Source organism: Myotis nattereri (genome assembly GCF_964212035.1).
Source record: "Myotis nattereri genome assembly, chromosome: 8".
NCBI lineage: Eukaryota > Metazoa > Chordata > Mammalia > Chiroptera > Vespertilionidae > Myotis > Myotis nattereri.
Window position 1 is genome coordinate 19,310,192 of NC_138083.1, and position 21,600 is coordinate 19,331,791.

Genomic DNA, 21,600 nt, shown 5'->3' on the forward strand with positions numbered 1-21,600 from the left:
CCAATCATTCTCCTCCTTCCTGCTCCAAATCCTAAGTTATATTGAAGAAAATATCCATCAAAATATTTCATCTTAGGAGGAATTTTTAGTAAATGTATTCTACACTCATGGGAAGTCTGCTTTATTTTAATTCTGTGCCACACAGGAATCATCTTGAGGACAGACTCAAGCTTTCAGACTATGGATCCTTCCAGAGCCGTGGGCTTGAACTTTGACCCATCATCCTCCCATAATCATTTACAAGAGTAGTTATGTTTTGAGAGGCCATGCTTTGAACTGTGGTACCATCTAATCTTTGCAACAAGTCATGTTGGATGGGGATCTTTGAAAATGACTTGATCATTGGGAAAAGTCCCATTTATTGGTCACAGTGGACACTGTGTCTTGAGTCATTGGCTCCCTAAGAGGCAAAGATCATGCTAATCTGACTCACTATGACTGTGTCTCAGGCAATTGGACACTTGAGAATTTTTACCAGTGACAATGAAAAATTTTATTGCACTAAATACTAATTAGTTCTAGCTAGAAGATTTTAGCTAGTTTAAAATTGTATTTTCAAGAACACATTTGAAAATTAACAATTTTAATGTAGGAGTCATCATTTTTTAAAAAAGAATAATCTTATAGTATATCACACAGGAAGAGTTGCTTTGGGGAAGGTTGTGCTGGATTCAGAAAATGGGGTAATGGAGAAAGCCATTCTGTCGGTTATATTTTTGTGCCTGAATCATTCTATCAAAGGTAAATTTAGTACCTACTAGCTGCAGAGAGATGGCAAATAGTTGGCACACATGTTGCTACTGCCCTTTCTGAGGTCGAGTGGACAATTGGTAACCAATCATACTGAAGCCAGGCACTCCCTCGTGGTCCTTCTCAACACAGTGCTCCAGACCATCATTTCCAATCACAACTCACCCCTGGCTTAGTGACATCTATTTAGTAATGTCACATCCCTGTGTCAGAATATGGTTTATTTGCTAAGGGTATGCTAGGATTATAAGTCATGGGGGTAAGAGACACGTTATGTCAGAAGTTCTCAGATGTTTTATTATATCCTCACCCCCTAAACACACTTCCAAATACTGCATTATAATTTTAAAGCTGTAGGAGAAGCTGATAGAAAGTGAATTGTGCTATTGGACATAAGGTATGATCTTTAAAAAATGTTGCAAAATTGAATTGTAGTTTTTCTTTATTTCCCCCCACCCCTGCATTTTCTGTAATTGCCAAGCCCCTCAACCTGTATGCCTTGTCTGCATCCTAGACATTCTCTGGTCAACTTGTTAATTTTAGGAACAGAGTTTAAGCTACCTGGCCACTCTCTGACCATAATGATTCCTCTCTTTTATAATAAAAATGATGCTTATAAAAAGATGGTAAAAGTTGGAATTAGGGTAATTTATGAAGCTTGGATTCAAGTGTGGACTTTGACATATACTAATTGTTTGACCAGGGAAGTCACTTTCCCTTTCGAAACCTATTTTCTTATCACTAAACTGAGAATTACAACATTTGTTTTATGGGCCATGAGTTTGTCACCAGAAGTAAAAGAAATGAGTAAGGTGCTGTACACATAATATATTTTTATACCACTAATTGAAATTCATATGTTCTCATAAATTTCACCCAAGAACATCAATAATAGGGAAGCACTAGGTTTAAAAAGTATAGCGGTCTTTGGTTGAGCAAGCCATACATCTTTATTTCTTGGTATTTCTTATATGTAATTAACCATTTAGACAAGAATGTTACTTGGGGGAAAAAGGAGGCTGCATTTACATGTGTAGTAGCCACAAAGACTGAAGAAAATAGGTAGACGTTGGATAGTTTTCCATGCTGGGCAATACTTCAGACCTCTGCCAGTTTTGTTTTGAGAAAGGGACTGCATGACCTACATGAGGTTACAGCAGAAATACTTTTCAAAAACATACAGACACAGACCCCGTGGGGCAAAAAGAAATTCTCTACAATCGTTTCCACAGATCAAGTGAAATCAGCATGTTTTAAATCACCCTTTGGTGGGTTCAGACAGGCTTTCTTCTTATTCGTATTTCCTTCTATCTTTAATACAGCGGCAAACAATTCCTAGTTCAACAGATAATTCTACAGGAGCAGTGCAATGTTAGAAAATAAAATCCAAGAATTTAGAGAATGTAGCCACAAAGAGGAAAAGTCACAATACAATTTAGTGAAGCACTGAGATTATTTTGCTTGTGATTTTCAAGCCTTAAAAACAAAACAAAGAAAAAACAAAACAGAATAAAACCCCAAACCTAAAGCCAAAGACACCTCATTAGGCCCAGTTTACCTGTTAAACCAGTCATCTGTGTATCGAGGGTAAGGATAGGGGTCGTTGCTACTGAAGTCATAACTTGCTTCGGCATTCTGAAAAACATAAGGGGTCTCACTGGGTCAATAAAGCCAGAGGCACAGGCAAGAGAAAATGCTGCGATACAACTGTTTCAGGCTGCTAGTCCCTCCCCACGTGCTGTGGTAATGTTCTGCTCTGGACCGGCCCTTGTCAAATGGTGACAGAGCTGAAATGTGTCTTTGGAGCTTTTTATCCCCCTACCCTCACCTTTTTTTTGTTAATCCTCACCTGAGGACATTTTTCACTGATTTTCAGAGAGTGAAAGAGAGGGGTAGAGACCAGAGAAACATTGATGGGAGAGACACATTGATTGGTTGTCTCCGCACATGCCCTGGGCCGGGAGCTTGCCACCGAGGCATGTGCCCTTGAGGGGAATTGAACTTCAATTAACGATAGAGCATCAGTTTGCAGGCCGATGCTCTATACACTGAGCCAAACCGGCTATCCCCTTTTTTGAGGTTTCCTCATCGCATTCTATTTCAGGCCCTCAGAGTTAATGATTTTGAGTATTACGCTCTCCAGGACTTATGCCTTTTGGATAAATGGGATTTACCTGGAATCTAGGGCTTAAGCTAAGTTACTTTGAACTGATGGCCAGAATTTCTAGTTCTCATGTCACAAGTGAGATGGCCTTTAGAGTTTTCTTGCTTTATGTGGAAGACTCACGTCCAGCTCCCTGCTTCCGACTGACTTGGGGCTTACCTTCTTCATGCTTATGGATGTTAAACCCCTGCCCAAGCCCCGAATACCAACCTCAACATCAACCACAGTCATTTATGCAGTTTACTGTTTTGTTGAAAGGGGATACATGAGCTGCTATAAGGTTACAGCAGAAATATTTTTTAAAAGCATATCATTAAGAGTCTAATATATGCAGTTTTTTTGATCGATAACATTTTGAAATAGTAATTTATTGCCTTCCCTAAGTAAGTTTGGTTACCCCTAATATTCCTTGAATTTTTGAGATGAGTGCATTCTTAGGCAGAGTTGGTGGGGTAGGAATATCAAGAGAAACACAAGTTAATATATTTTTTTTCGGGTTTCAAAGCTGAGGTTGAAACTTAAACAGTAGATTTGGAAGACTATTGTTAAGCCTGGTTGGTTTCTCCATAGAGATTAAAATTTCCTGGTCTAGGGTGAGTTAGGTAGAAAATTCAGCATGAGTAGCCATTGTGGGGTCCTCAGAGGGGCCCTGAGTGCTACCTCTTTCTTCTGAGCTGTGCTCTTGGAGTGGGATGGGTTATGTTGGAATGTCCAACTTCAGAGAAGTCTGGGACTCATCCTTGGACAAGGAGTGAAACTGCAAATCAAAGTGGCTCCGTGAGGTGTCTTAGCTGGGGAGCTTGAGGTAGCCCCACTCTGCATTCCTGTGATCCTCCGTACGGAGCAAGGAACAGCACAATCTTCTTTAGGAGGCTGATTGTTGAGGACAAACAGTGAGAACCAACTGGCCCAGAAAGATCTGTGGTGAGGACAATGAGGATCCAGGGTTCAGGCATGATCTGCATGAACTGACTTTCCAGTAGGCATGGAATGCATGCAGCAGGAGAGTCCAGGATGGACCGAGGATGAGACGCGAGCATCAGGACCCAGATCCCTCTCCTTAATGTTATGTTTACCCTTGAAGCTGGAGGGAAATTCTAGAGACAGGCGGGTTGGGGGAAAACCTGAGTTGACCAAAGTCAAGTTTTTTTTTTGTTTTTTTTTTAAGTGCAATTATCCTGGCAAATAGGAATTAAATTCAGTTAGAGAAAAATCAAGTCAAAATTTTCTGCACCTTTGTGTTAGTTTCACATGCTCTCCACCCTGGCTCACCTTTCTGGGTCATAATCATAACCTGTGGTCTGGGATGAGGCCTTTTGGTGCTCATTTCTGGAGCAAATGGTTTGCCTTGAGGTGGGTGGGGGCTCTCAAGAGGAATTTGGGAGTTCTGACAGTGGAACTGCTAGTTGAGAATACAAGGAACTCTGAGGTCATTTTTACAACAAGAAGAAAGACTGTGTATTGTCTGGGGTCAATTTCACCTCTGAATGTTGAAATAAATGATAACTTAGGAATTCTAAGTATATCTGCTGTCTTTACAATGATTTTGATGACTAACACTCAATTCCTTACATAACAGTCTACACTGAGTATTAAGGAAAGCATACAGTTGTGATTATTTGGCTGTATGTTTTCTGGCTGAAAATCAAATGGTTTATAGCAAGAAAGAACAGTAAGCAACATTTTGCAAAGGCTCGGTTTATAGTTTTATAGCTCAAACCAAATCATTTATTGATTTGAATTATGGTGTTTTCTTTCACAAAATTGTTTGTGTACAGGAATAAATTAAACTGGTCTTGAATTATCCTGGAATTTCCTAAGCTAGCCATTAACACTGACATTTGGGGGAAAGTGGTGTTTCTGTAAACTTAATGCTCTGGTCATCCCAGGTAGAATGACTTGTTTTGGTTTAAACTCTTTTATAACTTCTTCCTAAAATGCATTAGTCTATTTTATTGCTTTAGAAAAGACTAGATGTTTAGTGAACATAATCTAATCATTGATGATTCAGGATCAGGATGATTCAGTCATCATTAAGAATTGAATTATCATTGTACCATCAAGCAGAAAGTGAGAAGATTGGGCTGAATCCAAACTGACCTCAGGGCTTCCCTGGGAGTTATTTCTGAACTAAATTTGAATGTGTAGCCAGAGAAAAAGGCTAGAGTAACTCTTAGCAAGAAAGTTTAATAATAACGGGTTTGGCCATTGCTTGCACTGTGCACTTTTGCATCAGTCGGCCTGCCTGCACACTCAGCCAGGAAAGGACAAAGGACTTACGTATTTTCACAGAATCTTCTGGCTTGTCATATCCTAGGCATTGCATTGTGTGGCCACCAATGGCACAGGTGCACACGTGCCACATGCCGGATGCGAGGGCTGGTCTCACTGTGAAGGCTGGTGGTGGACCCAGCGGCCACCCTGCCCACTCCCTCCATTGCTTTAACATTCTCAGAGAATCTTTTGAGATCCTGGAGACCCTGCTCTGACACTTCCACCCTTATCGCCAAATCTGGAATTTAATGACTCTGGTTCCAGTGGACGTTCCTTGATGGTTGCATAAGACAAATGTGTCTGCAGGCATCAGCTTGGAGTAGAGAAAGGAAGAGAGGCATTACAGCCAGACAGATCTGGTTTTGAACCTGCACTGTTTGGCCTTGGCAATTTTCTTACATTCTAGAAAATGTAGTGTCCTCATCTTTAAAATGCGGATGATAAAACTGTAACTACTTGGCTGCTGTGAGGATAAAACGAAGGAATGGATGGAAGCTGGCAAGCACATTGTCCAATCAAGTGTGGGTGTTTTCTTACCTCTTACTTTTCCTTTTGAGTCCTTCATTTTCTTTGATTGCTTAAGGCTAGGGTCACAAAAATGCCTATAGGCCACATCTGGCCCACCACTTGCTTTTGTAAATAAAGTTTTATTGGAACATGGTCATGTCCCCCTGCTTACAGATTGCCTATGGTTGCTTTCACACTACAACAGCAGACGAATAGTTGTGACAGAAGTCCACGAATCTTAAAATGTTTACTATCTTTTAAAAATATATATATTTTATTGATTTTTTACAGAGAGGAAGGGAGAGGGATAGAGAGTTAGAAACATCGATGAGAGAGAAACATCGATCAGCTGCCCCCTGCACACCCCTTACAGGGGATGTGCCCGCAACCAAGGTACATGCCCTTGACCAGAATCAAACCTGGGACCCTTCAGTCCGTAGGACGATGCTCTATCCATTGAGCCAAACCGGTCAGGGCTGTTTACTATCTTTTATAGAAAGAATTTGCAAACTCTTGAATGACATCCTAAGCCTCATGGGCTCTTAGGCTGCCTCTGACAGCCTGGGGCCTCCACTATAGCATCTCAGCAAGTCCTTGTCTTCCTGAAGAGCTCCCTTTTCTCTGAAACATGCTTGTTCCTCATCCCCTCTTCACGAGGTGGCTGTAGCTGCTGAAAAGGAATCTGATATAAACTGTCCCTACATTGCTAGGAGTTTGAAGTTTACCTGTCCCGGTTCACACCAATCACAGGTGGGTTATCAGGCATTCCTGTGGTCAGAAACGGGGCTCAGCCAGCTGGAGGCTCACAGAGGCAGTAGCCCCACCATTGTTTCCCAACCCCTGCCCAGCAGCACTGGTTGAAGACTGTTTCTAAGGGCACCAACCTTCTAACTCTCTGTCTTTCCATCCACCATGTCCTATCTGTTCCCAAGGTCAGAGTATTACCCTTGGCAGAGAGAGGCCGGTGTTTGCAGTGAACAGCCCTGGGCATTCAGAGGTAATCATCCAGGTGATAAGGGTCCACGTGGTGTCTGCTACACAATTTCTCACCAACTTTCATTTTTAAATGTGGTGCTGCATTGGCATTATGTCAACGCTAGGCTCTTGTAATAGGTCACTATATTTAAAGTGGGGGTGCACTGCTTTGACCGAAGAGATATATTTAGAGCCCCAAGGATCAAACCCTATAGTCTAACTACAAAATTAGGAAAGTGGTATCTGCAAGCAGGGGTGCCACATGCAGTCATGTAGGTTGTGTTTTGCATAAGGGGGCATGCCCAAGGGGAGCCACTGGGGCTGCGTGGATTTGCCAAGCCATGTGCCCTGAGAGGGCCTTTATTTTTATTTATTTTATTCTATTTATTTTTAAATTAAAAACTATTTTTCAATTATAGTTGACATACAATAGTATATTAGTTTTAAGTGTACCTGGAGTGGTGCTTTAAATAATAACTGGCCAGCCCAGAGGGGTTACCCTTTTCTCATTTGTCTGCCCAGAAGGGGGTACGTATTCTAATTTGTTTGCCCAGAAGGGAGGGTGCTGTTTTGCAACTTACCCACCAATAGATGACACTTCTTAAAAATTTTACACAAATGCTCTATGGAAGTACTAGCATGCCTGTGAGCCATGGCAAGAAATATATATATATATATATATATATATATATATATATATATATCCCTAATATGCAAATAGAACAAATGGTGGAACAACTGAACAAATGGTCGCTATGATGTGTGCTGACCACCAGGGGGCGTGCATGGAATATGGAGGCATCGGCCATGGTGGGATGGTGGAGCAGGTGAGTGGGGGTGCCAGACCAAGGTGGGGCACTGGTTGCTGTCATCAGGGCGAGTCTCTGGTGGTTACTGAAAATTCTTTGCTCCCATGCGCCACGGTCCCACCCGGTGCTCACACATGCTGCAGGATCCAGCCCCGCTGGCACCAGCTGCCAGCCCTGATTGCTCCTGAGGGCTTTTCCACCTCTCCCTGCTCCTGAGGGGCGATTGGGGCAGCAGCTGCTTCTTGCACCCACTGACAGTGCAGAGCGACTGGGGCTGGCACCATCAGCGGGTAAGAGCGGCAGCAGCAGGATCGGGTCTGTAGGCAGACAGGGGATGGGGGGGGGAGGGGAGGGGGGAGGGGGTGGGGGCTGTGGTGGGAGGGGCTGGGATGGGCCGGGTGGGGGCAAAGAGGATGGGCCGAGACTCGCTCCTGTGCCCACCACATCCTTGTGGCCCACAGTTCCTTTCAAGGTGCACGAATTTATGCACTGGGCCCCTAGTTGTCATATATAAGCTCAGACCGCAGAGAAATTGTACCAGGGAGACAAGATGACCCCTGGGAAATGTCAAGTAATACCGGACTTAAATACTATCTCCCACAATAGGAGTTTATGATCATGAGTACAGCATTGCATATGTTTAGTTGACAATGTAATTTCACCACTGTAGGAACTCAGAACAAGAAAGTACATTGCATTTGTCCCTTTATTCTGGCTTGCTACTTTCCCTGAAGGCATATAACCAAATAACCCAGCTAGGATCTGTGTAATAATATTAGTTTGAATTGCACTGTGCTCATGGACTAATGAAAGAGAAATGAGCTTCCCTAGATAGACTCACAAACTGCAACCATATTGCCCAGAACAAAGCTCACCTGTATGGAAAGTGAGAGCAGTCCATTAGAGCCTAAAGAATTTTGCTATTGCACCTGCTTGCATCTAATATGGTCATGGCTGAATGTTCCCAACTGTGCCTATTTTGATTTTCCTCAAATAATTCTCCCACATGCACTGGTTTAACGATAATGTTCAGCTTACTTTGGACTGAAACCGACATTAAAGGGATTTATGTCTATATTAAGTCTGGCTGTAAAACTTAATGAAATTTCACATTTCTCCAGCACTCAAAAAATTTTAAACAAAGATGCATAGTCAGAAAATTGTTTGCAATATTTCTTCTATACTTCTAAGACTTACAGAATTTTCCAGCTACAGAGTGTTCTCTGATTGTGAATTTGACCCCTCTCACCATCACTTCCTCCTACTCTTGAAATTCCAGCAACTTCTGTAGTCACTGGCATACCCTCTAGGTAAGTATCACCATGCCCCAAGCCATGTCCTGGACTACTAGGTTTCGTGTATTTCCTAAAGAGGAGCAGCTCTATCCTCTGGCTCTCCATAATACCTTTACCAGCATATTTGAGAGAGGTTCTAAGCACTAAACATAAGAGGGGATGATGATGATGATGATAATTCCTAATGGTTAACACAGCACCCTAAATTAATGAAGTGTCTTTAAATTGTTTTCAAAGGAGTTTAAATTATTTTATTTAATATTCTCTAAAACCCTGTAGGGTAGGAAAGCAGATGTATTGGAGGAAGAAACAGGGCTATTACTACCTCTGACACAGTCCAGGCAGCACCTGGATGGCCTCTTTAGAATTACCCCTGCCTGCCCATGGCTTCCTGGCTTGTCCTGCTGTTTTACAAGGACAATGGAACTTGTATTAGACTAGGTTGAGGCAAATTCCTACGCATGAATTTTAATAGCTGCCCTAAAAGCATCAATTCCTGTGGCTGACCAGATGCATTGAGGAGAATTGCTACTCACTGTAATTAATCTCAAAGAGCTGGCTCTAAGACAGAGTCCAACATTTGTTCAGAAAAAATTTTTACATCTTTATTTTCATGAGCTGCCAACTCAAATTTAGCATTTCTTTCAATTATGGATGTAGACTACAAGACATGATATTATTAGCAGTAGCTGTGAGCTTGTCACCAATATGAACTTTCATATCACATTATAGTTGTTGCAGATATGCTGAAATATCTTTTCTTCTCACTCTTACCTGCCCTTGATTTTGTTATTTAATGTATTAGAGGCCCAATGCATGAAAATTCGTGCAAGAATAGGTTTTCCTTCCCCCTGACTGCCAGCACCGGCTTCCCTCCGGCACCTGGGACCCGGCTGGCTTCCCTCCCGCCCTGGCTTTGTCAGGAAGGACGTCCGGAATGTGCCTGAAAGACATCCGGTCAAATTAGCATATTACCCTTTTATTATTACAGATTATTAAAGAAGGATAGATATTGCCATCTCACAAATGTTTATTTTTGTTTGATAACGTTGCTTCCATGTAACTGCTTTCCTCAGTTATCGTATCTATTAAACCACTATTCTGAGAATGAGGGGGAAAGACACACTTGTACTTGAGGATACATAGTGTGCAAATTGGTGTGATCACTTGGAAGAGAAATTTGGCAATGTCTATCAAAATAAAAAGTACATAGGCTCTTTAACCCAGGGACCCCACCTCTAAGAACCTATCTTAAAGATACATATCTGCCAATATATGAAAGATTTATTTTTAAATGTATTCATGGCAGCATGATTACAAAAGTGAAAGGCTCGAAATAGCTTAAGTGTCCAACTTGGGGAAAGACTTAAATAAATAGTGGTGCGCTCATACGATGCAAAACTGCAGTCCTGGCAATGGGTGAGGTATGAGGTCTGCAATGAACTTCTTCCCAGGAAATACTGCTAGGTAAAAAAAAGCAAGGTGTAGAATAAAGTTCATAGTGAGCTCTCATTTGCATCGAAGAGAGGAATGGTAAACCCATAGCGTATATTTGGAAAGATACTCAAGAGCCTTTTTATAGTGCTTTGCCTTTAGTGAGGGAGGTGGTGTTTGGGGTAGAAGGGAAATACAGTTTTCATTGTATACCTTTTGCTTTGTGTAATGTTTTTGCCATAATAATAACAGGTAACATGTATAAAGTGTTTATTTTGCCCAAGAGACTCTCTTAGATGTTTTGTATGCCTTAGCTCCTCCTTATGTTGTACTTGAGTAGTAGGACTCTTTTTTACCACTCTCATTCTATGAGCAGGGACACTGAGGTACAGAGAGGTTGAATATTTTGCTCAAGGTCACTCAGATGAGAAGAGACAGAGCAGGGATTTGGACCCGACAGTTTGGCTCCAGAGGCCTGTCACCCAACTCTGCCTGTAATTCTGCCTCTCCTCATTAGGATCATAACGTTCTACTCTATTGCTTGTGTTGTATAAAAGAGAAAAACAACTGCAAATACAAATAAAAAATAGTAACTTAGTGGATTTACTCTTTAAAATGTCAATGGTTTATTCTATTCAAATCCAGGTACATAAATTGAGCTCATGCTTTAGCCCCCACACTGGGACACCCCTCATTGAAGAGCCAGGAAGCACATCTCTTGCTTTGCATGATCCATCCCTTTATTAACAGCATGGTTTTTATCTAGTGAGTTCTCTCCTCTGAGGTAGATATAATGCTTTTGAGGCCTAAACCAGGAAGTATGCCTCCAATGAGAAAGCAAATTCCTGTTTTCAACAGCAAGGCACAGCCTGTTCCTTTTTTCTCTGTTGATTATATTGTTTCTCTTAGATATGGGACTGTTTTAGAAAAAAACAAAAACAATGAGAAAACAAAAACAAACAAGCCAACATCACACTGTATATGAGACAAATAATATTGATGACTGGCTTCCTCAGAAACGGAAATCTTAGAAAGAGTTCCTTCTCCCCCCTCAACCCCCCCCCCCCCGCCCCCCGAGCCTCTTCAGCAGAACTTGGTGGCTGTGGGGTTTCTGAGTCCAGTTAGGAAAATCACTGGCTGAGAGTGGTGTTCCTTTCAGGGGTGGGGAACCTTTTTTCTGCCAAGGGCCATTTGGTTATTTATAACGTCATTCGTAGGCCATACAAAATTATCAACTTAAAAATTAGCCTGCTATATTTGCTCAAACATTTAATTAACTCACCCCTAATGCCTTGGCAGGGCCAGACCAAATGATTTCGAGGGCCTTATATGGCCCGAGGCCCGATGTTCCCCACCCCTGCCGGATGCTTGCACGTGGCGCCTTCAGCAACATGGTATTATGACCAGGCTGTGACTTTTTTCAAAACACTCCTCCAATCCTTCTTATTATGCCAATGACAAGCCTTTAATTCCTCCCTGTTCCCTCCTAATCCATCTTCTTAACTGACAGAGGCAAGCACTGGCAGGCAGCAACGTCCAGCTTGAGTTGCTTTCATTATTTTTATGTTGACAGTTACTTCTATTTATGTCAAGGGATATTGGTTGTTTTTCTATTTAAAACAGTGATTTATAGTTTCACTTTCAAGCACATTCATTTATGTTAAAAAAAGTGAGTCAGTTTAGGGAAACATACTAGGTAAATAATAGCACCAATATAAAAAATGGCAAAGGTGTGCTGTGATTGGCGGATGTTTGGGGACCACTTGAGTAAAGTAATGGTAATATTTATGGCTTTGACATCGCCAGTTATCAGCAGAGTCAGCCTTAAAGTGAGCTGAGTATCTACACAGGGGATCTGAGGGAATAATGGAAAAGACTTTTTGTCCTCAAATTTTAATCCTGTTACTTGTCATTTCAACATTATGCCTACAATCCTTTACATTACTATTGGCCTTCAAACACCTCCATTTATTCATGCATTCAGCCAATCATTTTTCAGTTTTTTTCAATGTTGAGTACCAACTATTTGTTGGGTATTGTGCAATAGCAAGTCAGTATTGGAGAGGAAGATGCCCTTAGCTGGGGTATCTTGCCCTTAGCCCTCAGTTATGAACTGACACATGAGTTTTCAATGCAGTTATCAGCGAACAGTGGTTCCCAACTTAGGCTTCTCAATAGAGTTGCCTGGGGAGCTTTTAGAAATATAAATACTTAAGGGACCCCAAGACTTAATTGGTTGGGGTTGGGGTCTAGGCATCAGTATTTAACAAATATCCTCTTCAGGTGATTCTGATGTATACCAAGGTCAAAAACCACTAAGTTAATGTCCTTTTAATCCAGTGGTTCTCAAACTTGGCTGCACATTAGAATCACCTGGGAATCTTTTTAAAATCCTGATTTCTGGGCTTCATCCTTCGGAAATTCTGTTTCTTTGTTATGGGGTGGGGCCACAACATTAGTAACAAAGAAACAGAATTTCCGGAGGATGAGGCCCAGAAATCAGGATTTTAAAAAGATTCCTAGGTGATTCTAATGTGCAGCCAAGGTTGAGAACCACTGTTTTAATCACTCATATTCTGTCCCCCTTGCTGCTTAAAGTGGCTAGTGGGCCAGTGGCACTGACATCACCGAGAACTTGTTAGAAATGCAGAATCTCAGGCCCCACCCAGACTGGCTGAGCCTGGATCTGTATGTTAACAGGGTGTCCAGGGGATTTGTGTGTGCACGCTGATTCTTTCATTTGTAAAGCGAGTGCCTGGGGTCAGGTTTCCCCACTGGCTCTTCACTTTTACTCTGCATATCCATACTCTCTCTGATATATCCTCCCCACACGTTCCCTCCTCCTCCTTCCACCTTGACAGGAAGAAATCTAATTTGATTTGTCATTCATATCTTAGCATGAATAAGTTCAGCCCTTTGTTCCTCCCAATACTATTTGCTTTAACAGAAGAGCTGAAGAACTCCATCTCTAAGAGTAGAGATTGAAGGGTGGTACAGTGGGGCCTTGACTTATGAGTGTCCCGACTAATGAGTTTTTTGAGATACCAGCTGTCTCTCGGCCGATTTTTTGCATTGAGTTGATAGAGTAATTTGAGTTAATGAGCTTGGTCTCGAAACGAATTAAACCCATAAGTCAAGGCCCCACTGTATTTTGGGAGTGACAGGAACTTCAGAGCATCTCTCAGACTGAAGTCCTTTCTATGGAGAAGGTCAGTCTTGAGAATCAAATTGTCACAACAGATTCCTTTGGATCTGAAGGAGAGGCCTGATGAACCAAAGAAAACAAAAAAAGCAAGATAAAGTGTGTGATTCTTATGCGCAATATTACTGGATTCTCTGTACTTCTGGAAAGCAGGGACTGTTGAGGGATCAATTCTGTAAGACAGGAGAGTAAAAGTTCAGAGTGAAAGCTCTCCTGCTGTGAAATAAATCTTGATAAATATTAAGGTATGAATTATTTTTGCCTCCTGCTGCTTAACATAAAGTTTCGTCAAAACCTTAAAAAGACACCCAATTATCGACAAACTAAATGTTAAGCTGCTTTAACAGTAATAGGAGTTAAAACATCTTTTAAAATAGGTTTATATTTCAGTGCATGCTTATTGTTATACCCCCACTCTTTCCTATTCTAATAAATGATATAGATAAATGAAAGTTAACAGTATAGTATGGTATAATTTGGTAAAAATAAGGGTGCACATAGGTAACCACATGTGTGCTGTAATTCTGTGCTCACCAATGCTTGGCCTCATAGCTCAAATTGAACCTCTTTGGCCATAGATGCTGCTCAAAGCCAATTCACCCTCATGACCCATTCTACTAACTGGTCAACTCCACAGCACTGCCCTGGATTTCTCCTAGCCCTGTTTGGTTTCTCCTCTCTTTCCCAGTGGCCTTCACTGCTGGATGCCTCCCTGCCCCCCATCCCCAGGATGACAAAGTTGACCTTGAGTGAGTTGTGAAAAAGCAGCTTGCGGCTGTCCTAGGACCTGATCACTTCATTGCTCTAAACATATGGGTTTAAGAAAAGCTGTTGAATTTAGCCTTGATACCTTAATAAGAGGGTAAGGAGAGCAATCACACGGAGTGACCACAGGGATACATTCGGGACCCGGGACAGAAGGGAGGCAGCCAACAGATGGGCTTACAATAGCTGCTGTTAGGAAACTGCCGGGTGGCTGATTGAAAGGGCCCGGAGTAGCCGACTCAAAAGGCAATTCAAGGCTGATTCTCGCAGCTCCACAAAGACGGAGTGTGCTGTCAAGGCCCTGCAGTGGGACTGTGTAAATCAGCACGACGTGAGCCAGACACCGCTCTGAAAAGAGAATCAGAAGATAATGTACCAGCCAGGGTCTAAATTTGTGTTGTCAAGGTGACGAGGTACAAGTCAATTTGTGTTTCCCTCTCTTTTGGCTGGGTGTTCTACAACATTGTAGAGGGAGATGCTCAAGGTTTCTCCACCTTTGCCTTCTCTGTGAGTGTTCTGCTCGCCTTTGGATGGCTGCTGAGGTCAAGGCCACTGCCGCTGAGTCCAGATGTCCTCCGAGAGAGGGAGAGGCGAGTTTACAGCCCTCCTTGTGCGCCTGATTGCACAACTTCAGTATCACCTGCCTCTCCTTTTCCAGCCCTAAAAATAGTGAAGACAAGTTCACTGATAGCTGAGTCACCTTGTCGAAGGCGATGTTCTGTCCAACTTGGGGACTTTGTCTTAAATATGTATTTTCCTCCTATCAAAAGCATAGCAATGTGAATAATAAATATACTGCACAGAGGTCTATTACTATTTTTATTATACATACACATGTATGTTTTATATAGGTGTATAATTCAGCACAAATTGATTTCATTTGAGCCTCACAGCAGTTTTATGAATTGAATATTGTAGCAACAACTTTATAGATAAGAAGACTGAGGCTCAATGAGGTTATGAATTTGCTCAAGGTTTTCAGCTGAAAGTGGCTGAGTTAGTGCTAAAAATTAGATCTTCTGACTCAGACTCATTCTCTTTGTAATGCATGGCATCTACAGTTCTTTCTTATAATAGAAAGTAAAGAAAGAAATTAGGAGACTGAGCATCTTGCTTATTCTAGTACCCTTAGCACCGAGTAGGAGCATAAATGCCTAAGATATATTAAATGGCAGCCAGATGGGGGAAATTCAGACCTTTGGGCTGCCATTCATTTTTGTATCCATAGTAAATTAAACTCAAAACTTGTCATGCATCTTCTCGCTTGTCACTTTTTGCTTCAAACTGTTCATCTCGACTTGAGCGATTTTTTTTAGGATAACCTGCTAAGAGGAGATGATGGAAATAGAGTGTTATCACCTTGAGAGACAAGCGAAAAGGAAGCACAAGGCACATTGTAAATATCTTAGTGTTTACGTAGAGCTGGAAAAAAGCCAAGTGGATCAGTTCTCTTTCATGAAGAAGTTGTTTGAGTTTTACCTTTAAACGAGACCAGTTTTTGTTCCCAGCTAATGCGAAATGTCACACAACAAAGTACTGATCTCCAACTGTTCTGGAGAAAGATTAAATGCACTCCTGGTTCCTTTCACAGCTATTCATCATTTTAATTGGTTTTGAAGCCAAAAAACTTTGTCAGCATTTGTGATGAGAATCCGACTTCATAATGCATAAACCATGGAAAAGTGATTACGGCTTTCATTTGGAGGCTGTGCACATATCTTATTAAGTTGCTACAAGGATGGAACACCAGAATCCACATTAATCACAGAATCACTTTGCACAAGGGTAGTACCTATTGAGTTACGGACACTGATCTCTTGGGAAGGAAATACTATGCCCTAGACCTTTTGCTAATGGCATGTCCTGGATTCATGGGGTTCCTTGCCACCCATGTTGCCAACACTGCTCTTGGCATTTCTAAGGACCATGAAAAATGTTCATATGATCCTCCTGCCTTCCCACTTCACGGCCTTCACCTCCAACTCCAACAATTCCCCTTCAATTACATCTCAGCATGTTCCTTGATTTTCTGATAAACCAGCTTGGAAACGGTTGAAGTCACAAAAGTGAACATTTCATTCTCCACCCTCCACTGAAGGTTCTCCCACTTCTCTCCTTCTCTAATCACCAATGTGTCTCCTTGGGGCCTGAAAATCCCTCATTCACTCCACTTTCTTTTGTGATGTCTCCATCTCATTTTGCATTTGTTTGCTTCTGATCAACACCGCATTACATGTCCTGGAGTTTTCAGGGTCAAGTTCTTACTCTTCAGCTTCACCTCAAAAGCCATTCATGATTGGCCTACTACCAGTTTCTCTCTAGCTCAGGAGTCACCAAACCTTTTCGGGAAAGGGCCAGAGGGTAATGTTTTAGGCCTTAGGAACCCGATGGTTTCTGTGACAATGACTCATTTCACTCTTTGTAGTTGGAAAATAGCCAACATTGTAAACAAATTAAATGTAAACAAATGGGTGTGGCTGTGTTCTCATAAAACTTTATTCACAAGCAGCAACAACAAAAAAGCAGTGGGTGGGCTGTAGCTTGTAGAATCCTGCTTGTTGAAGTGCATCTCCCCATAAGATATGTTGAAGTCATAACTCTGGTATGGGGTACATAGCCCCAGGGAATGTGATCTTCCTTGGATATAGTGTCTTTGCAGGTTAAATGAAGTCATATTAGACCAGGGTGGACCCTAAATCCAGTGATGGTGTCCTTAGAGGAAGGCCATGTGAAGGGATAGACAAAAAAGATACACAAGGAGGACAACACCAGGTGAAGATGGAGACAGAAATTGGAGTGATGGGTCTACAAGCCAATGAAAGTCAAGGGTTTCCCATAACCACCAACAAGTGGGCATGGAACAAAAAGAATCCCCCTCAGAGACTCCAGCCCTGCTGATATTTTGATTTTGGACTTTTTGCCTCCCGAACTGTGAGAGAATACATTTCTGTTGTTTCAAGCCACCTAGTTTGTGGGGCTTTGTTATAACAGTCCCAGGAAACAAATCCACAGCTCTCGTGTTATCTTTTTCCACTCCTCTGCATGTAGCTCCATCCATGCCCATCCTCCAATATTGCATCTGTCTGGAATTCTCTCCTCCTTAAATCTGGCTGACTTCAGTCAGCTCAAATATCATCTCATTCAGGAAGAGCCCTCCCCACATGACACTGTGCTCTGGACAGATACCCTCCCATCAGACTTGCCTTACTTCTCCATCCCCTCCGGTTCACTGAAAGTGGTTCAGGGATGTAGACTGTGCCTTTTACTTGATGCCACTATGCACGTAGCAGACTTTCCATGCATACTGAATGAATAAACTAATTACAAGACAAATGGTTGTCTAAATCACTTTGTAGACTCCAATATCATTTGACATGATGGTGATGGGAGTTATGAGGTGGAACTTGCTTGTTTCTGTACATTAACAGAATTACTAAAATAAGATTTTTTTTTAAATGGGCAGAACGTAAGTATGCTTCCAAGGGTTTCCAAACCTTAAACATTCACCTTTCATTACTTATATATTTGTACATTAAATGTTAATATCCCCAAACCTCTTTTTAAAAATGTGCTAGTGTCATCACACTTTATTTATACCACATTTAGCTATGGTGGTGTTATAAGTAGCATAATTTGCATATTTTAATGGCATTTTCCCTTATTATTTTAGAAAAACAATTTGAAAATGGAAAAATGAAATAAGCTGACAATAGGGAAAAATAGAGGTCTCATAAACTTAATTCGATTGAAATAAGAAAGAATCGTTAATTGTGCTGCAATAGTAAACCTTTAGCCTCACCACCCCCCAATACTCATTGGATTTAATTCAGCTGTGCTCAATTGTTATAGAAAAGGAACATTTAAAAATATTTATCTTTTTGAAGAAAAAAACATTAAAAATTATGTTGAAAAGTTGAGATTAGTAGGGATTATAAATCATGATGATATTTATATGTTTTTAGCTTTCTGAAAATATAATCACATAATTTCACATTTAATGTTTAAGTTTGGAAATTGCATATAATTTTTAAAAATTCAAATGGAAAATAATCAGAATTCCATTTAAATTTATTTCATTCAGTTAAAAATGCCAGTATCTGTTTGTCTATAAATCTTTATAAAACTTTTAAGATACAAAAATTGATGGGAAAAGGAAAGGAAATGAAATATTTTGATTTAGCTTGACTTAGGGGATAAAATAAAAGTGGGCAAGTGATTTTCTGGACTCATTAGATGGAAACCTCAGAGTCCACATCTTGAGTTCCTTATGCCATGCTAGAGATGAAGCTAGAATGGCTGTCCAGACAAGCCCAGATCACAGCCCACTCACTCCCAGACCCATGCTACGTAAGTGAGAACAGTATTCATGGGGAAGAGCATTCCTTACCCTCGGTGCAACTGAACTGTTTCTAGTCTCCTTGCACTCTGAGGACGGTTATTATTGTCTAGAGACTAATAGCAGTTGTGTTACCAAATGACCCAGCAATCCCAAGGTAAAGGAAATCTTCATTTTATACTAAAGCCTGTGTGCAAATATAAATGCTGACTTTATAAGTGCCTAAATTGGAAGTCATCCAATGTCCCACAACTGGAGAATGAATAAACAAACTGTGGCACATCCACACAGTGGAATACCACACAGCAATAAAAAGAAAGGAGTTTTGATACACCCAACTACATACATGAATCACAAATGCATCGAACAAGCCAGGTTCAAAAGGCTATAGACTGTAGGATTCTGTGTGTATGGTGACATTCTCTAGAGAAGGCAAAACTATAATGACAGAAAACAGATCCGTCGTTGCCAGGAGCGAAGGGTGGGGGCTGGGGAGGTGTTGACCTCATAGGGACAGCATGCGGGAATTTTGGGAGTGATGTGGATGTTCTTTCTCTTGATTGTAGTGGAAATTATATGATTCTATGTGTTTGCCAAACTCAGAACAGTGCAACAACAACAACAAAAAAAGAGTAAATTTTACTTTCTGTAAATAAAAAGTGAATTAAAAAATAGCAATTGGCTACCCAAATAGAGTGATTTTATGTGATAATCAGTCAAATGCTCTTATCCTGGTGGAGCATTAGAAAGGATTTCTAGTCATAGCTTTGGAATGTGCAGCCTTTTCCCTCAAACCTTTTTCTTTTTTTTTCTTATACTAAAGAACTATTTTCAGCGAAACTGACTACTGCAAGGTCATGAATTCTCTCCGAGCTGGTCAGCAAGATGCTAAATTGTTGCCTTTGGTGTTTTCCCTGTTTGTGCATGTCATCACAGAGACAAAGTAAGTTTCCTTCAGGGTCATAGTATTTCAGGTTCAGAAAGAGTTTAACTCCCTTTAACAAAAAATATACCTTTGGGGATACAGCCAAATGTGTTTGTTGGAAGCTGTCCTATTTCCTGAAGGGCAAGTTGTAGGAGACTGGGGTCCTTTGGGAGGCCAAGGCAGCATGGAACCCTGTTTCTGAGAGCCTAACACATATTTTGGAGAATGAGAGCTGCATCCTTTTCCCAGTCCTAGCCCAGCCCTGGAGTTCTGGTTTTCCTATCCTCAACAGTAGCTCATTACTCAGCATTTAGGTTGAGGTTTGGCTGGCAAGGGAGGCTCCCTTCAATTCTTCTTCATCTCTGGTTAATTACTATAATTGACACAACACTGTTTCCATCCCTAAATTTATTAACCAGCAAATGTTCCAGTCATAGGCTCTCAATTCTCATTAATCTCATTGCATTAGATTTTTTAAAAAAATCATGCGTTTTATTTCCTCATTATGGAAATTTCAAGTCAGCAGTGAAGATAGGGATGTGTGGGCTTCAGCATCACCTTTGCTTTTCAAGGGTAGTGGAAAGTGTTTGATCATTACAACATTCTCTCCACCTCCTTTTCCCTCTGAGATCAAAATGAGAAGTGAGGCTCTTGGGAGGACTGTAAATTGGTTCAATGTTTTCAGAAACTAAACTGAAAATGTTTATAAAAATTAAAGTCATCTGTACTCCTTTACACAAGAAATTTCACTTCTAGAAATTTATTCTAAAGAGACTTTCATTCAAGAATTTAAAGATCTATGTTTCTAATAGCAAAACATTGGGGGAAAATAAAAATGTCAGTCTTTAGGGGCTTGGGTAAATCAGTTATGGTGTATCCACACTATGAGAGAGAGTCCGTTAAATAAAAGAGCAGATTGCATGACACGATCTACCGAATGATTCCAGTTTTGGGGAAAAAAATCTTGAAGGATACACATAAAAATGCCACATCACCCAAATCAGGAAGTGAGTAGGATTCACAGAGGAGAGGTAGGAGAGCAGAGAGAAGGGAAATTGTAGTTTTTATTTTACCTACACTTTTGAAATGTCTAGAATCTGTTTTATTATGAGCAAGGCTCTCTTCCATATTAAAAATGCAAATATAGAAAGAGCCACAGTGATAAAGTTCTAGGAACTTGGTAATCATGATTAAAGAATTCCCCATTTAGCCTGTATGGTGACAGTGTTTGGGAGTTCCCAAGTGTCTTGTCATCTATTATCTTCTTTTCTTTTTAAAAATTTTTAAATTGATTTTTAGAGAGAGGAAAGGGGAGAAAGAGCAGCATCAATCGAGTGCCTCCAGTTCAGAAAGAGTTTAACTCCATTTAACAAAAAATATGCCTTTGGTGATACAGGCACTGATTGAACTGGCAACCTGGGTATGTGCCCTGACCAGGAATTGAACCTGCTACCTATTGGTGAACAGGAGGATGATCCAACCAACTGAGCCACTCAGCCAACATTATTTCCTTCTCTTCTGCTAGAGCCTACCTAGGGAGGTGGGTGGGAACACATCCTCTCCCAGGTGGGTGGTGAAAAAGCTGAACTTTCAGGACAGGGGTCAGGTTCCCACTCTCATTCTTTCCACATTCACAGAGCATTCTCAGTAGCAATTGACTTCTAAATTGGCTCTTTTGCCAATAGATTATTTTAAAATAGCATTTTTATTGAGATATAATTTATCTGTAGTAAAATGTGTGATGTTAAGTGTGTAGCCTGATGAGCTTGGCAGTGTCTACACCTACGTGACCATCAGGGTAATCATATAGTCCCGTCCCATTTCCTCAGAAAGTTCTCTCAGGTCCTTCTCAGTTAATCTCCACTCCCCTGGGTCAACCCCTCTTCTGATTTCATTTACTGTAACTTAACTCTGCCTTTTTTTTTTTTAAAGAATTTCATGTAAATGGAAACAAAGGGTATGTGTTCTTTTGTGTTTGTCTTTTTTAGCTATCATGCTTTGGAGATTCATCTCTTTTATTACAGTAAACCCTCAAAATTATGGACCTTGATTTAACGGATTTAGGATTTAGCAGGCAAAAATTCCAGTCCATATGTCACATGTGAAAATTAACACCCTGTTAATTTTAAAATTCTTTTAACCAAGGCTTGCTTACAGTTAAATC

At 40.9% G+C, this 21,600-nt stretch overlaps 1 protein-coding gene across 1 annotated transcript in view; it reads right to left on the bottom strand.

Annotated features, from left to right (window-relative positions):
* Positions 1-21,600, bottom strand: part of PCSK2 (proprotein convertase subtilisin/kexin type 2) — a 257,323-nt gene that overhangs the window by 57,696 nt on the left and 178,027 nt on the right. Inside the window, exon 6 of the mRNA XM_081096978.1 lies at positions 2,309-2,385. Within this exon, the coding sequence (XP_080953104.1) occupies positions 2,309-2,385 (77 nt within the window). The remainder of the gene's footprint in view (positions 1-2,308; positions 2,386-21,600) is intronic.